This window comes from Trypanosoma grayi, assembly GCF_000691245.1.
Source record: "Trypanosoma grayi strain ANR4 Tgr_497_V1, whole genome shotgun sequence".
Classification (NCBI taxonomy): Eukaryota; Euglenozoa; class Kinetoplastea; order Trypanosomatida; family Trypanosomatidae; genus Trypanosoma; species Trypanosoma grayi.
In genome coordinates, this window is record NW_008826116.1 from 1 (window position 1) to 12,803 (window position 12,803).

The 12,803-nt window shown below is 60.9% G+C and overlaps 6 protein-coding genes across 6 annotated transcripts; all 6 read left to right on the top strand.

Moving 5' to 3' along the window:
- Nucleotides 1-174: 174 nt before the first annotated feature.
- On the top strand, nt 175-1,320 carry DQ04_04971000 (hypothetical protein; the record flags this gene model as incomplete). The annotated part of the gene is made up of 1 exon (XM_009313897.1): nt 175-1,320. The coding sequence occupies one exon, from the start codon at nt 175-177 to the stop codon at nt 1,318-1,320; it is 1,146 nt and encodes a 381-aa protein (XP_009312172.1).
- Nucleotides 1,321-1,520: 200 nt separating this feature from the next.
- Nucleotides 1,521-2,519, top strand: DQ04_04971010 (CrcB-like protein; the record flags this gene model as incomplete). Its single annotated transcript, XM_009313898.1, has 1 exon — nt 1,521-2,519. The coding sequence occupies one exon, from the start codon at nt 1,521-1,523 to the stop codon at nt 2,517-2,519; it is 999 nt and encodes a 332-aa protein (XP_009312173.1).
- A 288-nt stretch (nt 2,520-2,807) lies between these two features.
- DQ04_04971020 (putative RNA polymerase IIA largest subunit) lies at nt 2,808-8,018 on the top strand (the record flags this gene model as incomplete). Its single annotated transcript, XM_009313899.1, has 1 exon — nt 2,808-8,018. The coding sequence occupies one exon, from the start codon at nt 2,808-2,810 to the stop codon at nt 8,016-8,018; it is 5,211 nt and encodes a 1,736-aa protein (XP_009312174.1).
- Nucleotides 8,019-8,412: 394 nt separating this feature from the next.
- On the top strand, nt 8,413-9,789 carry DQ04_04971030 (hypothetical protein; the record flags this gene model as incomplete). Its single annotated transcript, XM_009313900.1, has 1 exon — nt 8,413-9,789. The coding sequence occupies one exon, from the start codon at nt 8,413-8,415 to the stop codon at nt 9,787-9,789; it is 1,377 nt and encodes a 458-aa protein (XP_009312175.1).
- Nucleotides 9,790-10,052: 263 nt separating this feature from the next.
- On the top strand, nt 10,053-11,294 carry DQ04_04971040 (calreticulin; the record flags this gene model as incomplete). Its single annotated transcript, XM_009313901.1, has 1 exon — nt 10,053-11,294. The coding sequence occupies one exon, from the start codon at nt 10,053-10,055 to the stop codon at nt 11,292-11,294; it is 1,242 nt and encodes a 413-aa protein (XP_009312176.1).
- Nucleotides 11,295-12,489: 1,195 nt separating this feature from the next.
- Nucleotides 12,490-12,801, top strand: DQ04_04971050 (hypothetical protein; the record flags this gene model as incomplete). Its single annotated transcript, XM_009313902.1, has 1 exon — nt 12,490-12,801. A coding segment is annotated over one exon (312 nt), but the record flags the coding sequence as incomplete, so codon positions are not given.
- Nucleotides 12,802-12,803: the final 2 nt, after the last annotated feature.

Consider the following 12,803-nt stretch of genomic DNA (forward strand, 5'->3'; position numbering starts at 1 on the left):
CTGCTCGCGCTAGAGGAGCGGCTGCGGCGTTTTGGCATCCACCGCCACAACGTCGGCCGCCACGCCGCGCGCCAGGCGGTGCAGACGTATGTGGCGGCGCTGCGGCGGGAACGTGTCGGGGAATGCAGCCGCGCCGACTTCTTCGAGTGCGCCTACAACGAGCTGCTGGCACAGATGACACGACGGGGCATGGCAGGTGACGCCGATGAGGCGCCGGCCTCCGCGCCGCCACGTGCGGTGCACAACGAGTACCATCTGGAGGACATCGACTTTGCCCTTATTGAGGGTAGGACAATCCAGCTCGACAACATCTGCTTCCGAAACTCCGACTTCGTGGGCTCGATGCAGCTGCGCTGGATCACCACTGGTGGACCGCCACAGCAGCAGAACCACGGCGTCAGCGCGGATGGCGAGGATCCTATTATGGCGGCCTGTCCATACGGCTACGGTGTGTGTCTGCTGTATCTCCCGCCCCGGACTGCACGTGAGCAGGAGCGCTGGAGGTGCCCGTCTGTAACAGCTGGTGAACAGACGCTGCTGCAGCTCTCGCGCGACATTCTCGGTAGCATGGAAACAAGCTTCAACTGCTTCCAGTGGCTCCTCTCCCCACCGGTAGAGTCGTATGAGATCCCTGGGCTGATTCACTTTGTTGCCGTTGACCGTCGCACGAACAGTGGCATTGTGGCGAGCTTTCATCGCATGATGCACCAAAAGCCGCGTCACGTGCAGGAGGCCGTGGCGTCGCTAAAGCGGCTCGTCGCGCTGAACATCAGCCGCGCGCACACGCTGCTCCACGCGGGGTACTCGGAGGGGCTNTGGGGGCACTTCGGCATGCAGTTCTTCTACTGCGTGTGCGCTGTAGATGAGACCGCGGCGCTGACCTCTCCGCCGCCACCGAGCACGGCGCCAGCCTCACATGAACCGCCGAGAAGGTCATTCTTTTCATTCGGTGGCGAGGGGCTACTTTCGCCGCCGTCGTCAGCACCGTCGAAGGCAGCGGCGGCAGCAGACGCAGCAACAGCAGCAGCTGCCGCATCATCATCGCAACCAGCTGAGGAATCGTCCACATCAACGGTGGATACTGCGGATTCTCTGTTTGGCTCGCTCGACGCGCGGCTGAAGCTGCCGTCAGCCACGCTGCCACACTTGGTGCTGCGCCCCATGCTGCTGCCCGACTTCACGTGTAATGAACCCGAGGGGCATCGCGTTGTGGAGGTGTACGCGGTGTTTGTGGGCACCATGTCGCCGGCAGAGGTCTGCAAGGGGGTGGAGAAATTGCTCCGCAGTCGTGTGCTTCCGCCACGTGGGGGCACTTATTGATGCCGGAAGCACACGTGCGGCTTATCGATATGCGAGTTGCGGTTTTAGTCATCCTGTCATTGTTTCTTTTTTGGCAGAGTTTGGTATCAGACTATTTTTCTTCAACCCACCTCTTTTCTTTCCCTCTCTCTCTCTCTTTCTCTCTCTCTCAGGCTCACACGATCACTTCACACGCTCGTTGCGGCTGGGTCGACGACGTCATGGAGGGGAGCAGTGATGAGAAGATGCAGCAGCAGCAGCAGCAGCCTGCTCCGCACGTGGTGGATGCGTCTGAGCCGCACACACAGCCGCCACCCCGCAAGAGTCGCCTCAACGACGAGCGGGTGGTGCTGCTGGGGTCTGTGATAGGCGTGGCGTGCTGGTCGCTCGCGGGGAACGCGAGCCGCCTGGCGTTGCAGAGCGGCTTCCAGCACTTTTACTTCCTCGAAACATACAGCACCTTCGCGCCCAACTGTGTCGGCTGCTTCGTGATGGGCCTCGTGGCGGCGCTGGCGTCGACGCCGCCGCAGGACGCCACCTTCCCATGGATCTACCGCAGCATCCTTGTCGGCTTCTGTGGCTCCCTCACGACGTTCTCCAGCTGGATTCTCGACGTGGTGCAGAGCAACACCGCGTCGCTCTCCTTTGGTGAGTTAATCTCTGGCCTGACGATGCCGTTCATCTTTCTTCTTTGGGGCCGTGACTCGGCGCGGTTTGTGTGGTTTCTGCTGACATTTGCAACGAAGGGTAGCGGCGTGCATGTCGCCAATGTTGTCTTTCTCGCCATCTCGGTTGTGGCAGCCGTGGTGATTCCCATATCATTGGAGGTGGCAGTGCATCAAGGCCTGCTTGACCTCCCCTTCGCTGACCGGCGGGCGGTTGTCCTGGGGCCGCTGGGTGCTCTGCCGCGTTACGGGCTCTCGCTGCTGTTGAACGGGATGAATCGCGTACACAAGTTTCCGCTGGGCACGCTCACTGCAAATGTTCTCGCGGTGCTGCTCACAGGGTTGCTCGATTACTTCTACCGCAAGACAGGCAACGTGTGGTGCGTCATCGTGGAGAATGGTCTCTGTGGGGCCCTCTCCACGGTGTCGTCGTTTGTGCAGGAGATCGTTGTGTTTTACTCGCAAGGACGCCGTAACATGGCGTACATATACGCTTTTGCGTCTGTGGCATCGTGCTGTGTTGTGATGGCTTTGTGCCGTCGCCTCAAACCGTAATCCGTTGTGTGGTGTCGTGGTGAATATTTATGTCTGCGCTTCCATTCGCTGCGTGTATCGCACGCGATGGAAAGTCCCCACGGGGAGACAGCTACAGCTTCTGCGGGTCCCTTCTCCTTTGATGTCTTACCCCCTCCCCATTCATCCATCCATGCACCTTGTGGCCTCACTCCATATCTTCCTCTCCCTCGTCTCTTCTTTCACCTACTCCACCCAAGAGAGGTCTAATCACTTTCTCCTTGTATCTCCGTTCGGTGGAAATCTGCTGCTTCAAGGGAGGCCTGTACAATGTCCGGTGGCGCCCCCCTGCCGCCATCGCAGATGGACCTGCAGAAGGTGACCGAGGTGCAGTTCGAGGTCTTCAAGGAGAAGCAGATCAAGGACTACGCGGTGTGCCTCGTCGAGCAGGCCAAGTCCTACGAGCGCGGGCAACCGGTGCGTGGCGGCATCAATGATCTTCGCATGGGCACCACTGACTTTGAGTTCGCCTGCGAGACGTGCCACCGCAAGCACCCCGAGTGCCCCGGCCACTTTGGCTACATCGATCTCGCTGAGCCTGTCTTCAACATCGGGGTGTTCGACCTCGTGCTGCAGTTGCTCAAGTGCGTGTGCAAGTCGTGTGGCGCGCTTCTGATGAACACCAGCGACCCACAGGTGCACAAGAAGCTGCAGTACCTCACCGGTGTAAACCGCCTCCGCCAGGTGGTGAAGATGTGCGGCATGAAGTGCCGCATGTCGACGGACGCCGCCACGCCGGAGGAGGCGGCAGTGGCGCGTGGCTGCGGCGCCACGCAGCCGCGTATTGGCCGCTTCATCGGCATCTACCCGACGCTTATTATTAAAGCGACGCTGGAGGAGCAGGACATGGTGTGGCACGCCGACACAGCGCGGCAGGTGCTCGACCGCATCTCCGACGAGGATGCGCGGCTGATGGGCTTCGACCCGCTGCGCTGCCACCCGCGCGACCTCGTGCTGACGGTGCTGCCGGTGCCGCCGCCGCAGGTGCGGCCCGCCATCGCATTTGGCAGCCTCAAGTCCGACGACGAGCTGACGCACCAGATCATGTCCATCGTGAAGCGCAACAACCAGCTGCGCAAGGACAAGGAGTCGGATGTGCAGGCCGCGATTGACCGCAGCCGCGCACTGCTGCAGGAGCATGTCGCCACCTACTTCAACAATGCCTCCACGTACTACAAGCCGACCAAGGTGAACGACACAAAGAAGCTCAAGTCGCTGACGGAGCGGCTGAAGGGAAAGTACGGCCGCCTGCGTGGGAACCTTATGGGCAAACGCGTGGATTTCTCTGCTCGCACCGTCATTACGGGCGACCCAAACATCGATGTGGATGAGGTCGGTGTGCCCTTCTCCATCGCCATGACGCTCACCTTCCCGGAGCGCGTCAATGCGGTTAACAAGAAGCGGCTTACGGAGTTCGCACGCCGGCCAGTGTACCCGTCGGCGAACTACATCCACCACCCCAACGGCACCACCACCAAGCTCGCCCTGCGGCGTGATCGTTCGAAGGTGACACTCAACATTGGCGACGTCGTGGAGCGGCACATTATTAACGGCGACGTGGTGCTCTTCAATCGCCAGCCAACGCTGCATCGCATGAGTATGATGGGGCACCGTGTACGTGTTCTCAACTACAATACCTTCCGTCTTAACTTGTCCTGCACAACGCCGTACAACGCCGACTTTGACGGGGATGAGATGAACTTACACGTGCCGCAGAGTCTCCTCACAAAGGCCGAGTTGATTGAGATGATGATGGTGCCCAAGAACTTTGTGTCACCCAACAAATCCGCCCCGTGTATGGGCATTGTGCAGGACAGTCTCCTCGGAAGCTACCGCCTCACCGACAAGGACACCTTCCTCGACAAGTACTTCGTGCAAAGCGTGGCGCTGTGGCTGGATCTGTGGCAGCTGCCGGTGCCAGCGGTGCTGAAGCCGCGTCCGCTGTGGACCGGCAAGCAAGTCTTCTCTCTCATCCTACCAGAGGTGAATCACCCGGCGACGCCGCATGATAAACCGCCGTTCCCACACAACGACTCGGCAATCATGATTCGTCGCGGGCAGCTGCTGTGCGGCCCCATCACGAAGGGCATCGTTGGCGCCGCACCGGGCTCGCTCATTCACGTCATCTTCAACGAGCGCGGCTCTGATGAGGTGGCGCGGTTCATCAACGGTGTGCAGCGTATCACGACTTTCTTCCTCATCAACTTCGGTTTTAGTGTCGGGGTGCAGGACACAGTCGCCGACGCGGACACGCTGCGGCAGATGAACGAGGTGCTGGTGAAGACGCGTGAGAATGTCGAGAAGATCGGTGCGGCGGCGAACAACCGCACCCTCAACCGCAAGGCCGGCATGACTCTGCTGCAGTCCTTCGAGGCGGACGTGAACAGCGCGTTGAACAAGTGCCGCGAAGAGGCCGCGAAGAAGGCGCTGAGTAACGTGCGCCGCACCAACAGCTTTAAGGTGATGATTGAGGCGGGCAGCAANGGCACCGACCTCAACATCTGCCAGATCGCCGTCTTTGTGGGGCAGCAGAACGTCGCAGGCAGTCGCATCCCCTTCGGCTTCCGCCGTCGCACACTGCCGCACTTCATGCTTGATGATTACGGCGAGACGTCGCGTGGCATGGCGAACCGTGGCTACGTGGAGGGGCTGAAGCCGCACGAGTTCTTCTTCCACACCATGGCCGGGCGTGAGGGGCTCATTGACACGGCCGTCAAGACGTCCGACACCGGCTACCTGCAGCGCAAACTCATCAAGGCACTCGAGGACGTGCACGCGGCCTACGACGGCACCGTGCGAAACGCCAACCAGGAGCTCATTCAGCTCATGTACGGCGAGGACGGCCTCGACGGTGCGCGTATTGAGGGCGGGCAAATGTTCCCGCTGCCGTTCCGCGACAACAAGGAGATGGAGAATGCCTACAAGTACGAGTACGACGAGAAAGGTGTCTTCAATGAGCAGGTTGGAGGCACGTACATGGACCCGCACGTCAAGAAGATGCTGCGCGCTGACCCGGAGAATGTGCGGAAGCTGCAGAGCGAGTTCGATCAGCTCGTGACGGACCGCAACTGGGCGCGCAAGATGCTCGACTTGGAAGAGCGTGAGAAGCTGAAACTGAACCTGCCGGTCAACATTGGACGCCTTATTCAAAACGCACGCAGTACAATGGGTAAGCGCAGCCAGGTATCCAACCTCAGCCCCATCACTATCATTGACCACGTGCGGAAGTTGCAGGACGACATGCTTAAGCTGTTCCCGTGCTATCACAGGGATATGGATGCGCGTATCACCAACGCGCTGAGCCGCCATCGCATTGAGAGTGCCCTCACCCTCTTCAGCGTCCATCTGCGACAGATGCTTGCGTCGAAGCGGGTGCTGCGGGAGTATAAGCTTAACGACAAGGCCTTCGAGTACCTGCTGAAGGAGATACGAACTAAATACCAGCAGTCCCTCGTCTCCCCTGGTGAGAATATTGGGGCGATTGCGGCACAGTCCTGCGGTGAGCCGGCGACGCAGATGACGCTCAACACCTTCCACAATGCCGGCATTTCATCCAAGAACGTCACGCTTGGTGTGCCGAGGCTGCTGGAGCTGCTCAACGTGTCACGGCACCAGAAGCACGCGAGCATGAACGTTGCCCTGTACCCTCCCTGGGATAAGAAGCGCACAGCGCAGCAGGCGCAGCACCTCATCGAGTACTGCACGCTGGAGAGCGTCACGAAGCGCATTCAGTTCATCTACGACCCCGACCCGCGCGAGACGGTCGTCGCGGCGGACCGCGCGATTCTCGAGCTCGAGTGGAGCGTCATGGACGAGAGCGACGAGCGGGCGCGGCTGCAAGAGGTGGAGAACGGCTCGCCGTGGGTGGTGCGGCTCGAGCTTGATGCCGACATGTTCGTCGACAAGGCCCTCAACATGAAGGACGTGAAGCAGGCCATCATGCGTGTCGACGACGGCTACGTCATTGAGACCGGCATGGCGAACGACACGAAGGAGCGCACCATTCGCATGCGGGCGAAGAAGAACTACGGTGCCGACTCGATTCCGCAGCTGAAGCGTGTCATTCCTGAGCTGCTCGCGCGCGTGCACCTGCGCGGCATCCCGGGCGTGCGCAAGGCGCTGCTCAAGGACACCACAACCTTCACGGTGGACCCGGAAACAGGGAAGATGACGGGCGAGAAGACGTGGCTGATCGACACCGACGGCACAGCACTGCGCCGGGCCTTCATCGGTGTCGTGGACGAGAAGGGCACGAACATCATCAACGCCACGCGGACGAGCAGCAACAAGGTGCCGGAGGTGTGCAGCCTGCTCGGCATTGAGGCGGCGCGCTACAAGATGCTCCACGAGCTGCGCGAGGCCTACCTCGCCTACGGACTCAACATTAATTACCGCCACTACACCATTCTGGTGGACACGATATGTCAGCGTGGCTACCTCATGGCCGTCTCGCGCGTCGGCATTAACCGCTCCGAGACGTCCGGCCCGCTCATGCGCTGCTCCTTCGAGGAGACGGTGAAGGTGCTGATGGGTGCCGCCGCGTTTGGTGAGCGCGACCCGGTGCGCGGCGTTTCGGCAAATCTCGTGCTCGGCAACCAGGCGCGTGTGGGCACCGGCCTCTTCGACCTCGTGCTGAACATGGCCGCGCTGCAGCAGGCGGTGCCGCAGGAGGACGCCGTCGCCCCGGGCAAGGACGTGAACGTGTACCACGGCCTCGCATCGACGCATAACATCCCGTCATCGATGCCGTACCGCGCGAAGGATCACGAGGCGACGCCGTTCGTGAACGACGCGAGTGTCTTCTTCCGCGACGCCGTCGGCGGCGGCTCATCGGCGGCGCCGTTCACCATGTCGACGCTCTACGGCGGCATGCATGAGGCAAGCGCCGTGCACTTCAGCCAGGCGTACCCCGCGAGTGGTGTTGCTGCTGACTACCGCGGCAGGGCAACGAGCGCATCGCAGCCGTACAGCGTCCTCTCGTCGGCGAGTGTGTACAACCCAGCGTCGATGCAGGTACCCTCCGCGGTGGCCGCCAGCGCCGACTACAGCGAGGCGTCCTCCTTCCACCTGCAGTCCAGCATGGCGATGCCGTCTGTGCAGTCCTCGCCACACTACGACGGGCAGCACCAGCAGCAGCAGCCTGGATTATCCGATGCCCGGTTTGGTGGTCTCTCGCCTGCGTACGTGCCGTCGGTGATGTCGAGTGTTGCAGTGCAGCCGTACCAAGGCAGCGGCGACGACGACTCCGCGTCGCAGTCCGCGTTGTATGTGCCGACACTGTCGCCCGTCTACTCTGCCTACACCGCACGCCAGTCGGTGGCGGCATCGCGCCCCAGCACCTCTCACGCAGACCGCCGCCACCACCACCAGCAGCAGCAGCAGGATGACTCAGCGAGTTACGTGCCAGCGTCGCCGGGGTCGCACATGATGCCGCCGTCAGCCGGTGACTTCTCGCCGACGGAGGAGGAGGAAGAGCGCTGAGAGCAGCAATGAGACGCGAGGAGGAGACTGAGAAGGATGAAGGAAAGGAAAGGGAATTATGAGGGATTGATGAGCTGGGAAAAGTGAAGCAGAGCAGCACTGTGAGGGAGTGAAGGTGAAGAAACCAGCAAAGCGGCGAGACGCGGTATTTTAACTATGAGACAATAGAAATCGCTAACTGGCGTGGGCGCCGCCTACTGCTGAGACACACGTGTGTTATCAAGAGGGATACACACTGGAAGGTACATATGTAATATATGCGTGCGTATCTGTTCACATGGCTGAGTCTCATACAATTATGCCTTTTTGCTTCCACCTTCTTTGTTTTGTTTCTCTCTCTCTCTCTCTGTGTGTGTGTGTGTCCCACCCTCCACGGGGCGATGCAGCAGCTCCGATGGAGCAGGATGGCAATGTGCGCAGCGGCGAAGACATCCTCGCCGCGCTACGTCAACTCCGCCGCGACCCGGCGCTGCAACAGCACCTGCTCCACAGTCCAGCGGGCCCCTCTGCCGCTGCTGAGAGAGCCGGAGCGGTGGTGTCAGCACGAGAGCAGAGCAGAGAATCCCTCGTGGCGTTTCAGGCCCGCTGGAGCCGCGAGGAAGAAGAGCGGTTACAGCAGTCGCTGAAAGCGCAGCGGGCGTTTCAGCAGGCGATGCAGTCAATTGCGGCATACAGCAGCCACAACGCTCCCAATGCTGCTGAGGCTGCAGCCGCTGAACGTGAGCCACCGTCTATAGAGCCCTCCGCTGGCCACGTGAAGGCGGGCGCCGCTCCGTTGAGCGTCATGGAGGAGGTGGCAACGATGCAGGAGAAGCTACAGCTTCGGGATCGCACCATCCAACGGCTGCAGAGGGACCTCGATGAGACACGTGCCATGTATGAGGTGGAGATTGCTCGCATGCGAGAGGCACACGCACAGTCGAGCCGCGAGGCGGAGCGGGAGCTCGCAGAGATGAAAGAGCTGCTGACACGCCTCACGCTTGCGCAGGGCTCGCGCGCCGACGCTCAGGCGGAGCCGAGTGGCTTTTTGGACGTGATCGAGTTCAAGGAGCGAATGCTGCAGGAGTTGCACGACGCCTTTGAGAATGCGTCACAGGCGTGGAAGAGCGGCGCAGTGCGCACCGTGACGGGCATGCGCGTGACGGCAGAACAGGAGATTGGCGGCATTGTCGCCCGCGCCGAGGCCCTTCTCCAGCAGCTGCAGGAAGGCCTCAGCATGCTGGAGGCAATGCCCCCTGTTGACGCCACCACCACGTCCCTCTCTGCGGCAGCGGCGGGGCGGCTGCTGCAGGAGGAATCCGCGTTTATGTCGTCGTACGAGGCCAAACTCCGCGAGCAGGTGCGCGCTGCCGTGAAGAGTGCGGTCCGCGCCCGCGTGAAGGACGTCGCTCGGCCGCTGGTGGAGCACGAGCTTGCCGAGCACCGCGAGCGATACACGCAGCGGTGCGCGAGTCCATCCAGTCCATCCCCTGCAGTTGCAGCGGCAGAGGTGGCAGCCAGCGCGGCAAAGACAGCTGCTGCTGCATCACCGCCTCCATCATCGTCGTCGTCGCCCGCGGTGGCGCGCTACGACGAGGCAATGGCGCTCTTCCAGCAAGTTGCGGCACCGCGTCGTGAGCCGCGGACGCCCTCGCAGCGGCCCCGTGAGGTCTCTGCAGGCGGAGTTGCTGCTGCGCTGCTCGAGGAGTTGTCGAGTGGCGCTGCGGTACAGCACTGCAGCGGCTCCGATGGCCCCGTCCGGCCGCCGTGGCTGGATCGCTACTGCTACTAGTACCCACCACTCGTGCTTCTTGCGCAAGTCTGTGCAAGACTGAAGGTGTGCAAGGCCCTGGGTGGATTCATTCTTTTTTTTTTTGTGTCGTTGTTGTTGTTCCGTTTTGCTTCTGCTTTGGGTCACTGACACGCCTCACTGTGTGCTCTTCTTGATGCGTCTGCTGCTCTTTAGTAACCATACCGGCCGTAACAGCCACGCACAAGCCAAAACACCCCTTACTTACAAGCACAAGTCTAAAAAAAACGCCCTGCTGCACGGGAATGCGCACCGCTCTTCTCGTGTGTGCCCTGCTGGGCCTCGCGGCGCTGTCGTCCGTGCACGCCACCGTCCTCTTCCATGAGGAGTTCAAGAGCATCGACCACTGGACGCCGTCGAAGCACCGCGACGAATACGGCAAGGTGGAGCTGTCNGCTGGAAAGTTCTACGCCGACGCGGAGAAGAGCAAAGGCCTGCGCCTCACTGAAGACGCGCGCTTCTACGCCATCTCCACCGCGTTCTCGGAGCCCATCACGAACGAGAAGAAAAATATCGTGGTGTCCTTCTCCGTGAAGAACGAGCAGGACCTCAAGTGCGGCGGCGGCTACATCAAGCTGCTCCCCGCAATGGAGGCGGAAAAGTTCAACGGCGACACGCCGTACTGGTTGATGTTTGGCCCCGACCGCTGTGGCGCTAAGAACAAGGTGCACATCATCCTCCACCACAACGACAAGAACTACGAGTGGCGCAAGAGCGTCCGCTTCCCCGACGACAAGCTGACACACGTGTACACGCTGCACATCGCCCCCGACAACACGTACGAGTTCTTCCTAGACGGCGAGTCAAAGGAGAAGGGCAGCCTCGAGGCGGACTGGGACATGCTGCCGCCCAAGGAGATCGTCGACCCCGACGACAAGAAGCCGGAGGACTGGGTCGATGACGCCACTATCGCCGACCCCGACGACAAGAAGCCGGAGGACTGGGATGACGAGCCGGCGATGATCGCCGATCCCGACGCAAAGAAGCCCGAAGACTGGGACGACGCGGAGGACGGCGATTGGGAGGCGCCGATGATCCCGAACCCCAAAGCGAAGGGTGCGTGGAAGCCGAAGCAGATCCCCAATCCCGAGTACAAGGGCCAGTGGGAGCCGCGCATGATTCCCAACCCGGAGTTCGCGCCGAACCCGGANTGGAAGCCGAAGCAGATCCCCAATCCCGAGTACAAGGGCCAGTGGGAGCCGCGCATGATTCCCAACCCGGAGTTCGCGCCGAACCCGGAGTTGTACAAGATGCCAGAGCCCATCGCCCACGTTGGCGTCGACGTGTGGCAGGTGGAGTCTGGCAGCATCTTCAAGGACATCATCATCGGCGATGACGTGGCGGAGGTGCTCGAGCTGGTCCAGAAGACGTACAGCAGCATGAAGAAGGCGGAGGCCGATGCCCTCAGCGCCTCGGAGAAGGCGAAGGAGGAGGCGAAGGAGGATGAGGCGAAGGAGGAAGTCGATGGTGACAAGGAAGACCTGTAGGAATATCGTTTGCCCTGCGTGCGTGCGTGCGTGCGTGCCCTATGTGCGTGGGTGTGTGCGTGTGTGTGTGTGTGTGCGTGATTTCCTTTAAGATCTATGCAGCCTTAATCCGCATCAAGGCGGTGATATTTTTGTTTTTTTTTTTGTTTTTGCGTTCGCGCGCGCGTTTGTGTGTATGTGAGAGAGAAAGAGGCGCGAGGGAAGAAAGGAGGCGACTAGGAGGCATGCCGAAAGAAGAGGTGAAAAGAAAGCAATAGGAACGAAGGGAAACAATGGGGACAGACCTCGATGTGTGAGTGAAGTGTGAAGAGGAGGTGAGGGCAGAAGCACAACTGTGGGAAAGAGGCAAGGGATGTTTCATCCACTCATCTTTTGCCGTGCTTCTCCCGTCTCTCAGCTTCCCTCTCCCGTGATTCGCTCTCTCTCTCTCTCTCTCTCCCCCCTGTGTGTGTGTGTGTGTGTGTTGCTCTCCCCCTGCTGGTTTGCTGCTGTTGTTGTGCTTCTGCCCGCCGGGGTGGCAGCACCAGCACCAGCGTCGACGGTGTGTGTGTTTGTATGTGCGTGGTTGGCTCATCACTGTGCGCCGGCGGCCCGCTCACACACGCGTGGCGTGTGGTGGTGGCCGCGAGAATACGCCACACGCACATGCACACACGCCCCCACACACCGCAGGATGGGAGCGCAGTGGCCACGGAAGTGGGGGGGGGAGTGTAGGGGAGAGACGAGAAGGGCGAACGGAGAGAATACGCCAGCGGAGCAGAGAGACTGGCGCAGGCGAGGGGGCACCTGCATTCCTCCCGCACCGAGGCAGTTATTGTTGTCCTTTTGTTGGGCCTCGCTCGAACTCGGCATGTGTGCTTGTGTAGTGCGGTGCGCTGTCGTCTCTCTCCTTGTCTTGGTGGGGGTGGTGGTGTTGTTGCTCGTCTTGACTGCGTTCTTCCTCCCCCTCCTCCTCTTTCTCTTTCCCTTTCGGGTTGGTCTTCTGCGTTTACGCGCGTGCGGCTGCGAAGGTCAGTCCGCAGAGTGAGAAGGAGCCAAAATAGAAGGAACAAGAAGTGTAGAGGCAGCGTCCGACGTGTACCTATATTTACTGCGCTAGAAAGCGAACAAGAGAGGGAGAGAGAGAGAGAGAGTGTGTGTGTGTGTGTGTGCGAGACAAGTTATCTATCAATCAGCACCCGAATAGTGTTGCGGCATGGCGTTCAATCTGCAGCAGAAGGTGTTCCGCATTCCCAGCAACATCGTGGTGTCGCTCGGCCTCCGCTGGGACTTCATCGGGGCGGACCCCCTCGACCTCGACCTCAGCGCGGTGTGCTTCACCAGCGAGGGCATGCTGCTGGACTGCGTCTTCTTCAACCACCCGTTCCCGCAGGGCACCAACGAGGCGGCGCTGCGCGACTCCGGCCTGCTCGTCGACCCGCAGCAGCTGCCGTACATGTTCGTTGGCGGCGACAGCCGTATCGGCGGGGAGGAGGAGAACCAACTGCCCGGCCTCGCCCTCGCCGCCCG